Source organism: Salarias fasciatus, chromosome 5, assembly GCF_902148845.1.
Source record: "Salarias fasciatus chromosome 5, fSalaFa1.1, whole genome shotgun sequence".
Lineage (NCBI taxonomy): Eukaryota > Metazoa > Chordata > Actinopteri > Blenniiformes > Blenniidae > Salarias > Salarias fasciatus.
The window spans coordinates 31,292,206-31,313,099 of record NC_043749.1 but is presented as its reverse complement, the minus strand read 5'-3'; the positions used below and the strand labels follow the sequence as shown (position 1 = coordinate 31,313,099).

Here is a 20,894-nt window from a genome sequence, read left to right as displayed (position 1 = left end):
TTCCCATTTCCATGGCAGTGTCTTTAAATCACTGCCAGTTTACGTGGGAAGTGGTTCCAAGCAGTGAAAGTTTTGAAAACGCCATGTAAACGAGGCTCCAGTGATACTTTTTCACAAACTGGAACCCTGATCTCGTGAACGGATCTGAGCTTGTACTGCAGTGGATAAGACCCTCACCTCACAGCAAAAAGACCCCCGTTCGATGAGCGCTTCAGTGTAGTTTTCATGTTCTACCCATTCCCACTGTGGCTGTGACCCAGGAGTGTGTGTTGAGCTGACAGATGTTTGAAGTGTTTGGAATTGTCTTTGTTGTTTTGAACCCCGTCAATCGTCCAGAGCCTCGGTCCATGAATCAGATCAGGACTTTATTTTGCCTCATTTTTGTGCCTGAGCTGGGATCGAACGTTGTAGTTTGAAAGTCTCCATTCTGTGCATTTATTGGAGCGTTTTATTGACGCCCCCCGGGACACCTGGCAGTCTGAGCAGACGTGAAGTAACAGCGTTTTAATCATTTGAGGCCTCGCCCGAAATTTGGAAAGGCAAACATAAACTGGACATCTGTTCCCCCAAATGCCACATTTCACTGATCGCCTCTTGTTTCACTGACCGACCAAACGGGATTCTCTCCCTTTTCCCGGCGTATCAACCTGCCGGAGGGCTCCAGTTACACCGTCGGCACCTGAAAATCTCCTCTGTGTGGAACGTGTAATCGTCTTTCAGCGCTGGATATGCAGAATGGATGCAGCCGCAATGCAGCGGCTAAGTAGATTAAGTCTGAGGGATGTTTCCAACTCTGCACAGACCATTCTGTGCAATTCTTCCTAATTTTACACTCGTCAAGAGGGAAAGACCTCCAGAAATGCATTTTAAAAGCATTTTGGAGATGTTTCAAGGCAGGAAAGCGTGTGTGTCTTTGAATATATCATGGAGAACGGAGAGGTGGGAGCGAGACGAGCAGTTTCTTCTGGATAATAGCCGACCTTGGTCGTACGCATCTGTGTTGACATTTAAATGTGAAATTTCTTCTTTATGATCAGTCGTCATTGGCGTGTGCTGTTATGAACTGTGCGTGTTCAATTTGCAGGCTTTGTAACGCTGCTGTGCTTTATCCTTCCCTGTCACTCAGTCAGGGACCTTCTGGAAATGGAAATGATCTGCTCATGTTCGGCTTCAGGGCCCATTTACTCACAACGTTCCAAGTCAAAACACATCGTTTTTGCGTTCTTGTTTCAGTCAAGTTTCACGTTTACACGGACACGATGTGAAAATGATGAGAGAAACGGATTTTTGCAGACATTAGTCTCTTAATAAAGAGTCAGGGATTGAATCAATAACTTTTAATTTGTCTGAGGTTGTCAAAATTAGTAATAAATTAAAATGAAACTCTGATCATTCAATTTTCTCAAACACGACTTGACTATTTGCCTTCATTGAGAAGAATTCTGCTGCTGTATGTCGACGATGGCGTGTTTTCTGTCAGCGTCTGGCTTCACTGTAATGTCTTTGAAAGGCTTGTTTGGATGAAAGTTCAGAGTGAAAAAAGCTCAGATCGACTGACATGATTTGAATGACGGCAGGAAGTTGTAAAACTTTTAATGAAATTCTGAGAAACGAGCTCAAATCTCCAAAACGAGTTCCTATGCCTCCCCAGACATGTTCTGCTCGATATTTGTCACATGTGTGTTTCTTTGAGTGTAAGTGTGTTTGCCTCATGTATTTTCTGTCTCTTCTCTCCATAGATGATGGGCCGTATGGAAAAACTAAAGATATATCGGGTCCGGAGCACACCATGGCCTCCAGAAGACACAGCATACCAGGTACGGATCAACCACTTCACTTACTCAACGGCCAGTTTTTATCCAAAACAACAGAATCTGAAACAAGTCAAAGTGAGTTTCATCCTGCGGTTTAAGTTCAAACATGTCAGCAAAGTAAAAGCCATCTTTACTGGATTAAAAAAGTAAACTCTACCCCACAGACCTTAATATGTGTAGAATATACAGGAACCAGCATCAGTGGAAGACCTTCAGCTCCCCCAACGTACAGTCCAGAACCAAGCAGTCAGAGACTAATTCCAGATGATGATGAGAGAGGAGGAAAACGTGACTGGAGTTTTGTTTTGCTTGTATGTTTCTGGATGAAATCTCGTACAGTTTCTATATGAAATTAGTTCTGTCACTCACATACACACACACACACACACACACACACACACACACACACACACACACACACACACACACACACAGTAACATGCAAGCCTGTGGTACAGCAATGGCGGCAACTTGAAACTCACATGGACAGGTGGAAATGATCCATGACTCATTAAATAATTCAATCATTGCTTGAAAGCATAATCCAATTTTTAGAAGCCATATAGTGAAAATGTAGATGAACCAATACCAGCACCAGGTGTCGGGTCCGATACTGCGTGGATCACCTCGATACAACCCGGCGAGTATCACCGCCCTGTTGCCGTCAGCAGCAGGTCTGGAGATTTGCTCCGTGGTTCCAGGAGGGTCAGGTGGAGCGGCTACAGGTCGGCCCATCCCCACTTTGACTCATTCTGTGCAATCCTGCAGCGTAAAGGATGAAAAAAAACAACAAAAAAAAACACGTGAAATCAATCAGTGTGTCATGAAAACAAATGAATTGGAAGCTATTGTTTAAAAAAAAGAAGATCCATCAGGCAGAGTTTGGACCAGAGCAGAACAGGCGGAAACTTCTAGAAGTGTATCAGAGCTGTGGTTCGTCTCGTCCCGGTGAGCCGGTGAACCGGTGAACACACCCTCGATCATGACAGCGGTTCGTCAGGAGTGGAGATCCAAAGTGTGATTGGCAGAGCTTGAGTGTGTGTGTGTGTTGTTGTGAAGTGTGTCATCCAGGGTGTGCGTCAGCAGGCCGACTGCAGCGTCACGACGATCTGCAGTCCCGACCCGTCCCAGACGAAGCCTCCAGCACCGTTTGCCATTGACAGCAGTGATTTACTGGATCTGTTTGACACATCGAGAAAAGACAAAAGAAAAACCCCGCATGGCTCCTCTCTGGATGCCGTAGTCACCGCTGCGGTCTTTACACCGGGCAGGGCGACCCCCCGGCCGCACAGCCCGGTCAAACAGCCCAGGAGCTCCGTCCTGAAATGTCAGCGAGGCCGTTTTAAACTGTTCCACAGCCTTTTCAGTCAGTCAGCCCGCTGCAGAAATCTGCAACCAGCAGCTCCGAGAAGCTTCCGCAATGTGGAGTTACAAAAGAAGGCTTTTGTTTTAACTCTGATCTCCAGGATGAAAACAGATAAAATGGTTAAAACAGCAAAAAACAACCAGAAGAGCTGGAATTAATGAAAAGCATAAAACTACAAAAAATGGTTCAACCATTTTTTGTAGTTTTTTTACTTTACCTTTTGCCTAAGCTTTAAAAACAATGGAGAATAAAATGGGGGGAAAAATAGCCAAGCAGCATTTTACAACCCGTTAGGTTAACTGGCATCAGATCAGCAATGATGAGGGATAAATGGAGTAGTTTAGACTGCCACAGCTTTCCAGAATATTAAAACCCAGATCACGAAGCATCATTTATAAAGTCATGATGTTGATGTTGAAGTCATGATGTTTGCAGTGGATCAGAGGAGAACGGTGTTTCCTGAATGAAAATGACTTTGTATTAAAACATCTGCTCCGCAGCAGCAGCTCGTCTCCTCGTGAGCCAGATGTTCACAGCCCGCAGTCACATTTCATATCACTGGACTCAGGATGCAGCTTTCAGGGTAAAAGATGTTGAATTTACGGTTTTGCTTGAAATTAGAAACTCAGAATCCGGCCCCTTTCAAACAGCAACGTTTTCAAAAGACAAGACTAGAATTTTATCACTTTTTATTTGCAGGGGTCTGTTTGGCTCCCGAGGTGGAACTTGTTGAAAACGCTGTCATGTTGCATGATGTACGTCCATTTTCTCTGTTTTGACTGTAACATTCAGGCTTTTCTGATTTCTGTGTGGCCTCAGTAGTTTTGTCGGCCGCATCACGTTTCTGTTCCTGTGATCTGAGCAGCAGCAGTGAAAACAAGCATCTTTTTATGGATTATTTCCTTTATTTTCCAGATTCCCATTAAATGCTAAATAACCTTCCCCTGTTCCCTCATTATGTAATAAACACGCATTATGACTTTCTGTCTCTGTACGATAAAGCTCTCTGCATAACGCCGCTCCCCGGGCAACAAAACGAAGACGTAGATAAAACTTTATGAAGCCAAACGTCTTCAGAGAAACGCCGTCCAGGACGGATCCTGCTCTGCAGCGAAACACCGTCGCTCAGGCTGATGAACGAATGAGTGTACTGCGGAGTGTGTGTGTGTGTGTGTGTGTGTGGAGTCACTGTGGTGTGCAGCACTCCACTGATCCTGAGTGTCGCCTGGAGGATTCACCTAATCTGGCCATCTATCAATCCGAAGCCCATCTCACCTGTGTGTGTGTGTGTGTGTGTGTGTGTGTGTGTGTGTGTGTGTGTGTGTGTGTGTGTGTGTGTGTGTGTGATAATGATAGAAATTGTGACGAATGGGAAAGTCCTTTCTATGCCAGCAGAGCTCCAGGTTGTTGTTTTTCCTTCCACCTCAGTAGGATCCATGTTTTCCTGTGATTCTTATTTCATGTCATGGATTCTGCTCACGTTTCATGTTCTCTTGTCCACATTTCCCCTCGCATACCGACCCAACAGTAAGATCGCGTTTACACGACCATGAAAACGGTCCGGCTTGGTCTCCATGGAAACGGGGGGAAACAGCTCCGTTGGCGAGTAGAGAATCGTTCCTCTGCACATGGTCAGTAGAGGGGCTGTAAAATACGTCGCTCAGATTTGCAGTGAGGGTCAGAAATCGTCCCCCTTCAGTTTGCAGACATTTCTAAAGCAGGAAGTGTTTTCCCGGTGAGCGGCGGAGGACAGGAAGAGGATCCCGGTGAAGACGGATGGATTTAATGTTATCAGGGCGGTTCTGCTCAGTCTGAAGCCACTGCAGCCGCCTGCCTGCTGCTCCTCAGCGATCCGCTCTCCTCTGTGGAGGTTTCTTGGTTTTGGGTTTTCCTGGAGGAGTGTTTGGAATGTGAGCTGTGGTTGAAGGCGCTGCCGTCTGGGTTTGGGTTTCTCTCAGAGCCGTATAGAGACAGAGCTGCGACAGACCGCTGGGTCCCGCCATTGTTCCTCCTGTATCGTTTCTTTCCGTTGGTTAAAATGTGGAGCTGAGGCTTCATGTCTGGATGTTTTTCCGGGACAGTTACTGATAATGTGAATGTGTCCGTTGCTGCGTCTGTCAGAAGCTCTTACAGTGTAAAATCCAGCCTGTCAGGCCAAAGAGCCACGTTTAACTGATCATTAGGAGTAAAATCAGCTTTTAGAGGAATATAAGAGCAAATAAATAATCAAATAACGCCTGTTGCGTCACTGTGGTAACTCTGTCACCGTACGGCCACATGAGTTCAGCGCCACCTCCTGGCCTGGCCTGTTCGCTACATCGTTTCCAGTGTCTCTGCCGTTTCCGTGGAAACAGAAGTTGTTCTCGGAATGTCGCTGTTTAAACGATAAAGTTCTCTGGAGCAAAACCGGTTGGTTTCCTCCTGAACAGTCGTCTTAACGAGGCTTCAGAGTCTCCGGGGTCGTTTCTGTTTCGTCAGCCTGAGGAGAGAATCTGATCTAACGGCTTATTTCTCTGCTGTCTCTCTGTGTTTGAGTGTCTGTACATTATCTGTGTGTGTGTGTGTGTGTGTGTGTGTGTGTGTGTGTGTGTGTGTTTCTGGGCAGAAGCTCTGCGGGGGGTGACCATGGTGGAGCTGGTGAAGAAGGAGGGCAGCACGCTGGGCCTCACCATCTCAGGAGGAACCGACAAGGACGGGAAGCCGCGGGTATCGAACCTGCGACCCGGCGGCCTGGCTGCCAGGTGCCCCACCCGTCCAGGCCCAGGGAGAACACGCAGACTCTGGTGCACGGAGTGAATCTTCTACGAACGTCTTTTCTCTTTCCTCCTCAGGAGCGACCAGCTGAACGTCGGCGACTACATCAAGTCGGTAAACGGCATCAACCTGACCAAACTGAGACACGAGGAGATCATCAGCCTGCTGAAGAACGTGGGCGAGCGCGTCCTGCTGGAGGTGGAGTACGAGCTGCCCCCGACAGGTACGGCTGTCTCTGTTTCCTGTGTGAAAATGGCCTCAAAGTTTTAAAATTCCAACTCTTCAGGACAGAAGGGGAACGTGGAGCTGATGCTGGTTCAGTTTAGTTCTTTTCTAAAGATGATTCACGTGTTCAGAATGAAATAAACAACATATTTTATTTCACCAATACCACATTTAATCTTTTTAATAGCTTCATTGTTGATGCTTTAATGCAGTGATTCCCAGCGGGGTTTTTTTTTTTAACCCACAACGCAACAGTTTCAGCAGAAGTTATTTTTTTGATATTTCACTGGATTTTTCACCAGAAGATTTCAGTGAAAGTGACTCTATGTTCAGATTGGAGTCATTTTCTACAGCAGGCGGTTGGATTTTTGAAACTGAAGACATTTTAACATGCATACGCTGCGCTAAAACACAGACAATCTTCAGTTTGAAGTTTACCATGGCAGTGTTTCAGCAGTCCGACTGACTGAAGGTGAAGTTAGATTGTTTGTAGCTCCTGATATACATGTACATTAACAATAGACTCACTTTAAAATCCCACAGTTAGTCGCTGTTGGGCTCCAAACGCCGCTGGAGTCCACAGTCTGGATCCATCCCGGGCGTTCGGGCCACGTGCACGCTCACCGCTCCATTTCTGTCTGGAAGCAGAAGAGAGATTCAGATCAGGATGAGCAGCAGCGTCGCTGCACCTCAGGATCAGTGAAGTAAAGCGCTGGACAGGCCGTCTGAGGTCCGGGGAAAACAGCTTCCTTCATTCCATTCCGTGCACAGCGGGGGGTCCAGTGCAGGGCGCTGCGCGGGAGAAGCCCGGATCGTCAGACGCAGCGCGATGGCGTCCAGCCGTGCGCCGCCCGAGAGGAGTCGTTGCACCTGTGCCTCCGTTCCAGAAGGAACCTGCTCACTTCATGTTTCCCTTCAGCTGAACTCAGACTGGAGGCTTCTGTTCAGGCTTCCTGCAGCCGCTGAGGCGTCTCACTGCACACACATTCACCAAAAAACAGTCAGCTACTGTTCTGCACAGCAGATCAGATGTTTAATCTATAGATTTGTAAAGATAATTTAAAGTTACATGACAATGGGTTCAGAGTTGGACAGCGCTGGATGAGAGCAGCAGCAGCAGGAGGACAGGAAAGAGGAAAAGATGAAGCCGTTTGAGGGTGAATCACCTCCGTCTCTCCTCCTCCTCCTCCACAGCACCAGACAGCACCTCAGGGGTTATTTCAAAGACAATCGACATCTGTTTGCACAAAGAGGGGAGCAGCTTCGGTTTCGTCATGAGAGGTGAGTGTGTGTGAGAGGTGAGTGTGTGTGTGAGGTGAGTGTGTGTGTGTGTGCGAGCTGCTGAAACGCCGTCGCTGGAATGAAACGCCGTTGCTGTCTGATTCTAAGCTGCCCGGTGATGAAGAAACTTTAAAGTCAGCTGTGCTGCTTCCTGTGTATCAGAGCTCAGAGTGTGTTACTGCTGAGAGAGCAGCGCCTTCAGGAATCTGCTGCAGCCGTAGTTAAAGGAGAGGTGTTTTATCATGGAGGCCTCTGCTCGACGGCGCCACCTGTCAGTGAAGAACAACTGGATGAAAGTACGTTTCATCGAGGGAAAACAGTTGCTGATGTCTTTTAAACCATTTCTATCAAACTAATAAACATGCATTGATTAAATAGGTAAGATACATCGCTCAGTTGCCGGTGCTTTAAAGGACGAGCTAACCTTCAGCTACTTACTGCTAGTGTCTGTCTTCCTGCTGCTGACAGAAGACGTCATGTGAGATTTATACCTGATCCTGATATCGGCATCGGTGCCTCCCTCGTTCCTGACAGTCATTAAAGTCTGAATTTGTCCCTCATGATTCGTCCGTCGGTCATTTTCACCCTGTACTTTGTGAAACGGAGCTTTTTACGATGCTTTCCCCGCCTTTCATGTTCGTTTTTTTTTGCGGTTTGAATGTGAATCAGTGAGGTTGTGTTTTCCTCTTTGCTCCTCTCTGCAGGCGGGATACATGAAGACTGGCACAAGTCCCGACCTTTGGTGGTGACCTACGTGAGACCAGGAGGGCCTGCAGACCGGTATGACGGACAGCGGGGGGGAGTGGTCTGTGCTGCTGCCGGTTTCAGGGGATCCTGAGATAATCAGAGTTAAAATCCTGCTTGATGAACTTTCACACACTCAGCGGTTTGGCTCCTGCAGCTCCCATCAGGAGAACTGGGCCGGGGAAACGGCGTCACCAGCGTGGTGATGGCGCCGCGTCAATCACCGGCGATCGCTTCAACGCCGCCGCCGTGTTTCCCTCTCAGGCCTCGTGCTCAGAAATAATCCCGGCATCTTCATACAAACTGATGAAACACGATTCACTGAACACCTTCTCCAGAAAGCAGTCGCTCATTTTTATTCATTTCTCTCGTCCATGAAGGTGAACTTCAGCTTTCTGAAGCTCTGGAACACTTTTCTCATTAATGCAACAGAACGTCAACTCAGAGATCGTTTTTGATTCAACTTTGTCATAAAATCCGAAAGATTAGTTGTTTTCATGTGATTCAGAGGACGATGATCAGGAGCGTCTGGAGTGATTTCATTCCACGCAGACGGAGGTTTGAACAGCCAGATGATTACATCCTGCAGAAAATAAAACTCATAAAGCAGCTTCAAGAGTTTCCAGTCAATTACAGACGAACTGCAGGGAAACATTAGTGTTTGAAGCTAATTGATCTGGATCTGCATCGTGTTGACAAACAGGAAATTAAGGGGAAAGAAGGTTTTAAGAAGAACATTTAAGCTAAAAATGTTTTCAAAAATTAGCTGATTTCGGCCTTTTATTCAGTGATACATCCTTAAATCTCTCCAGAACTGAGCTGACGGCCCGGACTGGATGAGCTTCTCACCAGTCTGTCCCGTTATCTGGGGAGTCGCTGGACTCAGCGTTTCTTCTTCAGCGCGTTCGGATTAAAGACGTGGAAATGAAAGCGTGACCTCCTTCCTCTGACGGCTTCACTCTGATGTTCGAGCTATTTTTACCCCTCGCACACCTGCCTGTGTGATGATCGCATGCAGAAAGATTCAGGAGAGGAGAGTCATCCAGGACTGACTGATGTGAGATTCGGCTCCTCGTCACCCAGAGATCCATTGATCTGCCGGTTATTCAGATGTCTTCCTCCACACGGAGCGCCTCGCCTCCACACAGCGCTCACGCTACAGACTGAAGTCCTCACCCCGCTCTGAAGGAAATCATCTGGGTCAGTCCAGGGGAGGAGAACGAGATATTCCGCTTCCAGAATCCACTTTAGGTCCCATTTTTATGCCAATTGGACAAAACCTAATCCAGCGCACCGTACGGTCCCCGGAGCGGCGCCGCTTTTAGAATCGCCCGGTGGGAATTAAAGTTGCCGCCTCCCAAAGTGCTCGAGAAGCGCGGCGTGTTTCTTTTTTTTCTTTGTTCTGAGCCACAGAAGCAGTTGTTAAACGAGATCTCAGGCCTGGAGGGCTGACATCAGCAGCATTTAACAAAACATCTGAATTATATCTAATTCTTTATGTTAAACATGAATCGAGTGGTAAACATTTAACCCTTTACAGAGACAATGATTCCAACTCTGAGTGGAAATGACTTTTCTTAACACTTTCATGAATTTCTCCAATTAACATGTTATTATAGTCCATGAAATTGATTAATTATTCTGTTTGCAAGTGTGAAAGTGACTCTAATAATCCCACTCAGAACTGAATTTAGAGCTGAAAAAAATGATTTTTCCAAAAGTAAGACAAATAGTTTTAGTGTCAGTTAAAAAAAACAACAACATTATTTTGACTTATTGGAGTTCATCATGTGAGTTCAGAGTAAATCATTTCAGTTTAATTGTTTGAGTTTAGAGTAAATGATGTTTGGATTAAATACTGTGCGTTTAGACTGAATGTGACTTTAGATTTAATTCTGTGAGTTCAGAATTAATCATTTGAGTTTAATTGTATGAGTTTAAAGTTTAAACACTTTCTTCGATCTCTGTCTCTCTCCTGGATCTTTTCCATCTCTTCTCTTTTTCCAACCCGGTCTGTGGGATCAAACATCCTTTTTGAGTTTGTGGAGACTTCATACAGTCACTTCTCAGAGAGATCACACTAAAACGGAAACATGAGAGTTTCGGGTAGATTGTTCTGTTTGCTTGTCGGTTTGTGCGTGTCACACCTGTGTGAGTATGTGATTTAGCTCACTTTTGATATCAGGAGGTATCAAACATGAGGCTGGTGGACCAAAACTGGCCCGCAAGAGGCTTCAATCCAATCAAACCATCAAAAAAATGGTAAAAAAAAAAAAAAAATCAAACAAAAATAATTTTTTAAGAAAACTAATTTCTTCTGAGTAGCAACACAACATGAGAGCCGAGCTGAGATATCAGTGATGCTGCCATGAAAGCTAGCTACCTGGTCGCTATCAAGCTAACCTCAAAGCCACGCTGTCAGGGGGTGTTTGGAAAAACATCCAGAATGCATCAGCTTCAAGGACGTTTCACTGGATTCTGCTCCAGAAGGTTTCATTTGTAGAGGTTTTACATGGAGACTTCAGTGGTTTTCATGAGTAATGGTTTGTTTTTTGTGAAAATATTGACATTTCCATTAAGATTTAAGTACCTTAAATCTGAAGTTGAAGTTTAAAAGTTCTTCTGTCTGGATTTTACCGATCCGTCCCGCTCAAGAGGACATTGGACTAAAACTGACCTGAGTCTGAGGCTCCTGGTTTCAGGGATCTGAGGGACAAACGAGGGAAACAGCCGAGTGTTTTGTGTTCCGTCCTTCTAGTGTTCCTGTGTGGTTGTGTGTTGTGTTCAGAGAGGGAACGCTGCGTCCCGGCGACCGTCTGCTCAGCGTGGACGGCGTCCCGCTGCACAACGCCAACCACAGCGACGCCCTCAGCGTGTTGGCTCAGTGCGGCCAGGAGGCGCTGTTCCAGATCGAGTACGACGTCACCATCATGGGTGAGCGGCCCCACACACACACACACACACACACACACACACACACACACACACACCCAGCTTGGTGTTCACGCGTGGTAGCTCACTTCCCGCCTCCTGCTGTCAGACACGGTGGCGAACGCCTCCGGCCCCCTGCTGGTGGAGATCGTCAAGGCGCCGGGGGCGATGCTGGGCATCACGCTGACGTCGGCCAGCCACCGAAACAAGCAGGTCATCGTCATCGACCGGGTCAAACCTGGCAGCGTGGTGGACAGGTATACACACACACGCACGCACGCACGCACGCACGCACGCACGCACGCACGCACGCACGCACACACACACACACACACACACACACACACACACACACACTTTTGTCTTTCTATCCTTGTGGGGACCTTCCATTGACTCCCATTCATATCTAACTCCTGACCCTAACCCTAACCCAGACCACAACACAGCCGAACCCTAAAGAAATGTTTTTGACCTTTGACTGTTTCAGTAACAACAACATGGTCAAGAAAACACTGTTTCCCCTCATTAGGACCGGAAAAAGGTCCCACAAGGCACGTCGTGCTGGAATTTCCTATCCTTGTGGGGACATTTGGTCCCCACAAGGATGGAAAAACGTGTACACACACACACACACACACACACACACACACACACACACACACACACACACACGTATCGCTCACCAGGCCAGAATCACACAGCAGGTCAGTCACTCTAATAAACCAGGCGCCTTGAAGGCAGCATGGAGTTGACGGTTGCTAAACAGCAGCACTCAGAGCCACGGAAAACACAAGTTCTAGAAAACGCTCTGACTCCCTCTCCATGTAAATGAGCAAAAATGCTGCTTTTCTGAATCGCTGCTGCTCTGCTTTTGTAAAAAAAGAAAAAAAAAAAAATACCCAAACAACTCAGTGTTATGTTCAGGTTGTTGTTTCGGTTGTTTTCACTGTAAGTTGCTGTTATTTTATCCCTTCACACTTTTCTGATCCCGTTTTCTTTCATTTTTGTTTTATTAATTATTAATGTTACTTATTTCCTTTTACTTTTCCTTGTTTCTTTATCTTGTTTGTAATTTTTAATTCTTTTTTCCTCTTTCAAGTTGTATTTTTTTCTTTCTGTTGTCCATTTTCTTCATTCTTTGTATTTTTTCTTCTGTTTTATTTCCCCCTGCATCTTTTTTGTCTTGCTTTCTGTATTTCTTCTTTTGCCCCATCACATTTCTTCTTTTTTACTTCACTATTACTGATATTATTTTCGAATAAGACCGTTGTGTGAAAGTTCCCTGCCTTCAAGCCTCTCCACCGTCTGCAGACTCATCTGCGTTTTAAAATGGCAGATTTGCAGGCGTTGTGCTCACGTTCACCAGATCTGTGAACGACGCCCTTCCTGCCTGCACAGCAAGGCCCACAGCGCCGCTCGCCGCTCGCCGCTCCGTAACTCACACCGACAGCAGGAGACACGGCGGCGCCCCGAGCCTCAGTCGGCCTCTAAAATATACATGAAGCTCTTGAACTGTGTGTCGCTGATGAAGGAACAGAATCTCAGGCCACTGAAAGGATGAATATTTTTATTTCCCCCCATCATTTTGAGGTTATTGGGGAAAAGCTGAACCTCGGATGTTCTCCGTCTGCCTGTAAGGATCACATTTTAATGACACTACAGCAGATGCTGGAGGTCAGCAGAGGAGTGTTGCTCGTTCCAGCTCTGCAGTGTTTCTGATCGTCTGCTCTCGACCCGCCGCTCCAGGTGCGGAGCGCTGCACGCCGGCGATCACCTGCTGTCCATCGACGGCACGTCGACGGAGCACTGCACCGTGCTGGAGGCCACGCAGCTCATCGCCAGCACCAGCGAGCTGGTCAAGCTGGAGATCCTGCCGTCGCACCAGACCCGGCTGACCGGGAAACAGCACGACACAGGTGGGTGAGCGCCGCCGTCCGGCCTGCCGCCGCCGCCGCCGCCGCCGCCGCGTGGCGTGACGTGACCTGAGCGGCGCTTTGAACACGTTCGGCTTCAGGCGGTCGTTACTGCAGGTTTCACTGCATCCGAGTGTGTTTGACTCTGAACACAAGACTTTAAAGGAACAAACTTCATCCAGGCTTTCCGAAATGGATGAGGAGCATCCGGTGTGTTTACTGTACCAGGTGTAGTGTGTGTGTGTGTGTGTGTGTGTGTGTGTGTGTGAGAGAGAGACAGATGATTTTGTGTGTATACAGTAGTGTGGTATGAGTTCAGGGGTGTGTGTGAGAGCTCATTCTCCAGATTACACACAACGCTGAGAACAGTTTCTGCTCATAGATGAGCTAAAACTGGTAAAATCGGTAAATAATAACCTTTATTTTGAAACTTTACAGTTTTTCTTTGTTGCATTGTTGAGTAGAGAAAAACAAACAGTTAGTGGAGAAAATGAAGACGGTCTGAATAGAATTTCCATTTTCCTGAAACCTTTTGCTGCATTGCTGTTACATTCTGCGTCGTTTTACAAAACTCTCAGAGAATTTGTTTCAATAAACCTGTTTTCTTTGAACCTTGCTTGGCGGTTTGGCCGGACTGCAGCCTCTGCTGCTCCGGTTTTGGCCCTCGGGCCTGATGTTTGACACCCCTGTGACAGGCATGTAAACTGAAATATGTGAAATATGTGGATCAGCTGATAATTGGCATTAAAATCAAAATCTCGCAGGTTCAATCCTTTTTTTTTCCCATTTCCATGTTGCAGGAGCCACTTATGCTTATTGATTAACTGACAGACTCACAATTTCATGGCCAATTTTCCAGTCATTCATTTGAATTAGGAAGCAGGAGTAAAGTCCGGCTGGCCCCGAAGCAGAGTCAAGAAACAGTTTATATTAGCTGCAACGTCTGCATGTCTGACAGGGAGGCCAGTGAAGTTATTCAGCCGTCTCACCCCGGAGACGAATCCTCAGCAGTTTTATCTGGACAGTCGGTTCAACCTGTGGGAGGAAACCGACTGTGACTGACAGAGAGACACTCGTCCCACACGCTGTTCAAACTGATCGGCGCTCGGCCCACAGAGCCTCTGTTCAGGCGCATTACGAGGCGTCCGTCACGTCCACGCTGATGAAAAGACCCTCTGACACCGAACCACCTGTCCAGCAACAGCATCAGGTCTTCTGTCCTCAGTCCAGCTTCCTGTCTTCACCTGACCGTCAGCCAGATGGACTCGGTTACGTTTTCGGGCCAAACTCAGAGTATTCCTCCACAGCAGCTGCTGTTTGATCAGGGCTCTGAGTTTGGATTCGAAATGCTGTTTTTCTGCTGTTGTCTCTCTGGACCCCAGTGTGTCCAGACTGTAGCCCTCCTCCTCTTGTCGTCAGCTGATCCAGTCCAGATGAACGGACGCTGATCTGTGCCGTGTGACGGAGCGCTGGTCGGCATGTCCCTCATGCTGCTGCTGGTTTGGCCAAAACAAGGAAAAACTGTCGACGGGAATGTGGATCCGAGAAGATTTTAACCAGTTTCCTCCAAAAAACATCTGATACACTTATAAACACAAGAAAAAAAACCCAGCTCACGCCGTTTTATCTGACTGGAGGCACTTGAGACTGAAGCGAAGCAGGAAACTGTCGTGTTTATGGTCGGTTTAAATCTGAGCGACACACACCTGAGCGCTGAGCTCACACCTGCCGGAGATGAATCCAGATGTGAAATGGCGGCGCTCACACACTCCCTTCAGCCCCGACTGATCGGTGATCATTTCACATCGACCGGGCCGCAGATTCACACCCAGACAAAAACCCGGTGAGGTTCTGGAAGAGCTGAGAGCAGATCAGAGCGCGAGCGTGACAGCAGATCCCGACCGCGGCGGCGTCCGTCCTCCCGCTGACACACACACACGCACACACACTGACGCAGGAAGCGTTTCGGCTGCGGCGGCAGCTCTGTGCCTAATTAGACGAAGGAGTGTTTCCTCAGCCGCCGCCGAGCGACGGCTTTTCATCTGAGCCGGTGGATTTACGGGGGAAACGCTGAGGCTTTATTATCCCGGGTTAATGCTCGCAGCTGCCGGGCTTTAATGTGACAAGTGTATACACACACACACACACACACACACACACACACACACACACCCAACACGATCTGTACATAAACACGAGTGAAGATTAAATCTCCCGGTTATGTTTCCACTTCCATAAAACATGTATTCCCTGCTGCTCAGGAGGCCGTTCAACACGTTCTGCTGGGAAAAAAAACAAAAAACCTGCTTTTCTTTTAACCTGTTAAAAGATTCTTGAGCGACGATGAAAGGAAAATACAGGACAGCAGATTTTCGTAGGTTGAGCCACTTGTTGGTTGGTCGTTTCCGGAAAGTGTCGTTTTTGTCCGGCCAAGCAGAGGATGAGTGTTTTCCAGACTCCGTGGCGAGCACGGAGGGTTTGGCGTTTGGACAGGCGGACGGAGGAGGCGTGGCCTGGCTGAGAGGAAAGGCCGGACGTCGTTTCATTAAAGTCATTCCGCTTCGCTTTCAGCCGTCAGAACGGGCTCAGCCTCCCCCTCTCGCCTGTCCTTTTCTCTTCCGTCCCTCCTAATCTCCGTTCCGACGCTCCACACACACACATCTCGTCCACACACACACAACACACACATCTCTCTCCTCAACTCGTGCGCGTTCATTTCTCAGTTTTGCTGTCCTCCTCCGCCCTGGTCGCCCTTCCCATGTGCTCACTTGCCGTTATTAAGCTGATTTTTTTTCTAACCTTGGAGTTCCACATGGAAACCACACACACACACACACACACACACACACACACACACACACACACACACACACACACACACACACACATTCCCAAAAGGTCACCATCTCATCTTGAATCTCTTTCATTTGTCTTGAAGAACCAAATTCATCCTCCCCTCCTCCTAATCACAGTTGTGTGTCCGCCCTTGTGTATTTGTGTGTGTGCGTGTGTGTGTGTGTGTGTTAGAGAAGCGAGCACAGCTCATTAGGATCCCGACGGCCTTGCAGCAGACCTTGCAGCGAGCTCGCTGCCGCTTTATTAATAGATACTGTGATTAAAGCTTTGGCAGTGTGTGTGTGTGTGTGTGTGTGTGTGTGTTTGTGTGTGTGTGTGTGTGTGTGTGTGTGTGTGTGTGTGTGTGTGTGTGTGAGAAAGAGAGAGAGTGTGACTTTAGTTTCAGTGTTGTCATTGCGGCAAAAAGATTAAGGTTGCTGAGTCTGGATATAAGTTTTCATGCGGGGATGGTCTCACTGACTTACGTGTGTGTGTGTGTGTATGTGTGTGTGTGTGTGTGTGTGTGTGTGTGTGTGTGTGTGTGTGTGTGTGTGTGTGTGTGTGTGTGTGTGTGTTCCAGTGAAGGTTCAGAAGTCGGACCACCCTCACTCCTGGGACCCCTGTGTGAACTACATCCACCCTCCAAACTCCACCCTGTGCAACAGCAGCACCCTCAACAAGTCCTGGACGGCGTCCAACAACAACACCATCAACAGCCTGGACTACTGCAAGTGTAAGAACAGCCGCACAGCTGGGTCAGGGTCAGGGTCAGGTCAGGTCAGGTCAGGGTCAGGGTCAGGGTCAGGTCAGGTCAGGTCAGGTCAGGTCAGGTCAGGTCAGGGTCAGGGTCAGGGTCAGGTCAGGGTTAGCCTGGTATTTTCTCCTGTTTAATTCCCTCTTTGGAACCTTTTATTGAAACGTCTGTATTTGTTCGTCTCATTGATCTGTGATCGATTGGCCCTCCTGGCCCTCTGATGTGTGTTTCTGGTCTTTGCAGCTCTGGTCTCGGCCAGTTTCTCCCCCGGCTCTACGACCACGTCGGGGCCCAGCAGCCAGAGCTCCAGCACCCTCCCCAGGCCCTCGGTTCCCATGAGTCCCCGGAACTCGCTGCTCAAGCGGCGGCAGAGGAAGAAAGAGCACAAGAGCTCCCGTAGGCCGCCGCTCTTCCCCGTCTCTCTGCGCCGCGGCGCCGGACGGAGCGCCGGTCTAACCCGGCCTCTCCCGCCTCTCCTCAGTGTCCCTGGCGTCCAGCTCGGTGGGTCCGGGCGGGCAGGTGGTCCACGTGGAAACCAGCGAGGTGGTCCTGACGGGCGACCCGCTCAACGGCTTCGGCGTGCAGCTGCAGGGCGGCATCTTCGCCACCGAGACGCTGTCGGCGCCGCCGCTCATCCGCTTCATCGAGCCCGACAGCTCCGCCGAGAGGCGAGTGGCGCCGTCACGTGGCCGCCGGGCGTTTTCCTTCTGGACGTGTGTTTTCGTCCCGTTAGCGTCCAGGAGCAGAGCTCGATGTCCTTTCAGTCACTTTAAATGTAGTAAAACCAGCAGCGGAGTCGGACTCCTGATGAATGACCAGGACGAGCCAGGCAGGCCACTGCGCCTCTTTTCACTCAGCAAACTCGACTGAAACTGCAAAATAATTCCAGGATGTTTTATTACATTACTGTCTGCAGCGATCACACTTCCTTTTTTTTTCTCTAAAATGTATTCTCTGTTTTATTTAGCTTTTATTTATTCATATATTGAATTAAATGCCCTCCTAGTTTCTCTTCCATTTGCTAACCCATCAGTTAACACACTTCAAAGGTTTTTTTTTAATGCTTTTTTAATAACTTACTGAATTACTGCCAAGTTTTCACCATAATATTTGGATTAAATTAGCTTTATACCATTTTTAAAATAACCAAAATTACCCTTTATTGTTTGCTAGTTTCTAATTATTTATTCTTAAGAGGTGAAATGAGGATCCAGAGCAGTGTTTGGCGTCAGTGAAAAATCCTGATGGATCACAGTGATGACGCTCCTGCCGCTGCTCGTTCTGTTCGCTTCGTTTCAACGCAGTGAAAGCGGCTTGGCGGGCTCCACAACACACGAGAGGTCAAAGGTCAGAGCTGATAGGTTAAGTCCAGACACCATTCACACTAAATAGGCTCAGTTGTAACATTACTGTGAGACTGTCCGTCAGTTCATGTGAACGAGTCGTTTGTCTTAACGTCATTTGTGAAATTCACACCAAAGAAAATCACAGATTCAGTGCAGAAAAACGTCTTGATCTGAAGCTTTTAACATGAAGACATGAGGAATGTCCAAACAGACAGTGGTAGACGAACAAGACAGAGAGGCAGATTTTCACAGAAGAGGAGCAGAGAAGGATTAAAAAGCAGAATCTTCGTCCCGTCTTCGGAGACTGAGAGGATCTGGAGCTCAGGGCTCGGGGTTTCAAACCGTTTCTGGATGATAATGAAGCTGTCTGAGCAGGTATCGGTGCAAGCCGTGATTTACTGGAGGCTGCAGTACATAAAGAGCATTAATCTGATGGTCAGAGGAGAAGCGAGTGTGAAGGGCGGCGAGCGGAGGGCGACGCCCTCCTGAAGCCAGACCAAACGCTTCGTCTTCATCTCCTGTCAGACGTCTCCTCGCTGCAGAGAGAATAACCGCAGTCATCATCATCGTTACACAGCCAGGAGCAACCGACTCTGACTGTAGTCCAGTGAACCGGTCCGAGTGGCGACCTGCGACCTGTGACCTCTGACCTGTCATGTTCAGCTCTGCGTCCATGAGGCTGTTCTGCAGCAGAAACCAGGGTTTCGGTTTAATTTAGTTCTTTGAGTCAGAAAAGTCCAGTTTTGAGCCCGTTTTATTGATTTGAGTGTTTAAACTCTTCCTCAGTACATCAGGCGTGTGAGTGTTTCCGTTATAAACAGCAGCGGTGTGTGTAACGACGCTCATTATGCGAGTTTCTATCTGCTTCTGAACGCCGTCGGAGCCGCAGCCTGGTATCTGCAGGAGATGTGTTTACATGATTCATGGCTTTAATAGTCGGAGCTAATATGCTCTTTTGCCTTCATTACTCCCAGGATTTATGCGGCGAGTGTTTGGTGGATGTTTCGGGAAAAGCAAAAGCAACTAAAAATACTGAGAGGTGCGGCTCAGCGGGGGGTCTTCCTGTCGTCTGTCTGTGCAGAATGAATCAGAAGAAAGGGAAACGAGCCAGGCAGGCAGGCGTCGCACCGTCACTCCTCCTGCGCCAGTCTTTCTTCTTCTCCTCGCCCTCTGGGAGCGTTCTGACCTGGAGGGTAATCAAATCCAAACCGCCTCTGAAAATAGTGACACAAACCGGCGCTGAGGAGTGACGGAGTGCGTTAGCGTGATGGCGAGCGCGAGCGTGAGCGTGCACGCTGCGGGGAGCTGCTGATCATGTCTGGATGGTTCCTGGAACCTTGGTGTGTTTCTGCTTTGAAGAACCTCGGGGGGTCGGACCGTGAAATGGCTTCAGAAACACTTTGACTCAATCTGGGGATTTTTTTTTTTCTTTTTAAACTCAGTTCTTTCAGGATTTCATTCAACACTTCAGGTATTTTTGAAGGTACCACATAGTTTCTGTTTAAGATGCACCAATACCGCTTTTTTAAAGTACGAGTGCCAAACTTCACCCGCCTGCCGATGCTGAGCACCAGCAGTAATACTTTCAGGCCCTTCCTTTCGCTCGTTGATGGGAGAGTTCGTTTGGCTTCTCTGGAACTTTTTGGGCAAATCATTCACACTTGTGGAGCGCTGCCAGGAGGAGAGACGGATCGCGTCTCTCTGTCTGAGTGTGTTTGTCCTGTGATGGATGTCGACCTGCGGGGATCAGATAAAGCTTCAGGGACTGATCGATGGATCATTTCATTAAATCCCAGCTTTTATAGACACAACCAGTCACAGTCTGGCTAAGAAAGGAGGTTTTACTTCATGAAGCCTGGTGATTAGTCCATCGTCTGTCCCCACTTCGGTGAGAGTGTTTGTCATGTAATGCAGTAATCTGATTACAGGACAGCAGCTGCTTTTACAAGTCCAGATCAGAATCTGACATTTCCCTTTGCATTCCTGCTCATCTCACCTTACAGAACTGCAGCTTCTGACTCCTTCCTGTTGGGAAATCTGTGTTGAGTGACTCCTCATGTCAGGCGTTTCCAGACTGCAGAATGAAAAACATGAAATCGTCTGAAATCCGGCGTCCGATTGCAATAAAACATGACATTTTAGTAGATGCTCAAAAATCAAGCTGCATGTCTTTGATAAAAACTGGATGTTGATAGGAGAATTGAGGAATCTGAAGTCACAAACACGTCAGGTTTGTTACACGCAGCATGTTCCAGTGTTCAGCTGTAGCTTGAGGTCAATGGAGATTCCAATGAGAAACTAACTTCAAGACAAAACTCAGTCACATACTGAATTTATTGGAAATCACTTCTCTAAAAAACAGCTATCAAGCCTTTGCTTTCACCAGCATGACTTTGATTAACAGGTGTTTGGTCAGAGTGTGAGATACTTTCACTGTTTCTGAGATTTGCTCGCGAAGAGACGTGGCGCCGGCGGTTTTCAGCCATCCAGATACGACCGATGTCCTGATTTATTTCGGGGCCCTCTTTCAGAGAGCTCATTCAGATCCTCTAAATTGTGACACTTAAGCATTTTCATGTTCACAAAACGATCATTTAATATACAACAGTGACGAAGCAAGGCTCGATTTATCACCGTTTATGGAAAATCCGACCGCACAGCTGCAGCCGTGAGCATCCCGGCTCTCCTGACGTCGCCGTGGTAACTGTCCTTGCAGGTGCGGCCTGCTGCAGGTGGGGGACCGCCTGCTGTCCATCAACGGGATCCCCACGGAGGACGGGACGCTGGAGGAGGCCAACCAGCTGCTCCGGGACGCGGCGCTGACCAACAAGGTGTCGCTGGAGATCGAGTTCGACGTCGCAGGTTCGTTCAGAAACCCGAGAACGAAACCCGCTGCTGGGAGGTCCGGGTGGACGGTTCTGTACGCTCAGT

General features: G+C 48.0%; 1 protein-coding gene across 1 annotated transcript in view; it reads left to right on the top strand.

Annotated features, from left to right (window-relative positions):
* Window positions 1-750: 750 nt before the first annotated feature.
* Window positions 751-20,894, top strand: part of grip2b (glutamate receptor interacting protein 2b) — a 39,078-nt gene continuing 18,934 nt past the window's right edge. Inside the window, exons 1-13 of the mRNA XM_030091673.1 lie at window positions 751-763; window positions 1,740-1,817; window positions 5,786-5,921; window positions 6,012-6,157; window positions 7,354-7,440; window positions 8,145-8,220; window positions 10,973-11,118; window positions 11,225-11,372; window positions 12,862-13,031; window positions 16,444-16,596; window positions 16,861-17,013; window positions 17,099-17,285; window positions 20,680-20,825. Coding sequence (XP_029947533.1) covers window positions 751-763; window positions 1,740-1,817; window positions 5,786-5,921; window positions 6,012-6,157; window positions 7,354-7,440; window positions 8,145-8,220; window positions 10,973-11,118; window positions 11,225-11,372; window positions 12,862-13,031; window positions 16,444-16,596; window positions 16,861-17,013; window positions 17,099-17,285; window positions 20,680-20,825 — 1,639 coding nt within the window. The remainder of the gene's footprint in view (window positions 764-1,739; window positions 1,818-5,785; window positions 5,922-6,011; window positions 6,158-7,353; window positions 7,441-8,144; window positions 8,221-10,972; window positions 11,119-11,224; window positions 11,373-12,861; window positions 13,032-16,443; window positions 16,597-16,860; window positions 17,014-17,098; window positions 17,286-20,679; window positions 20,826-20,894) is intronic.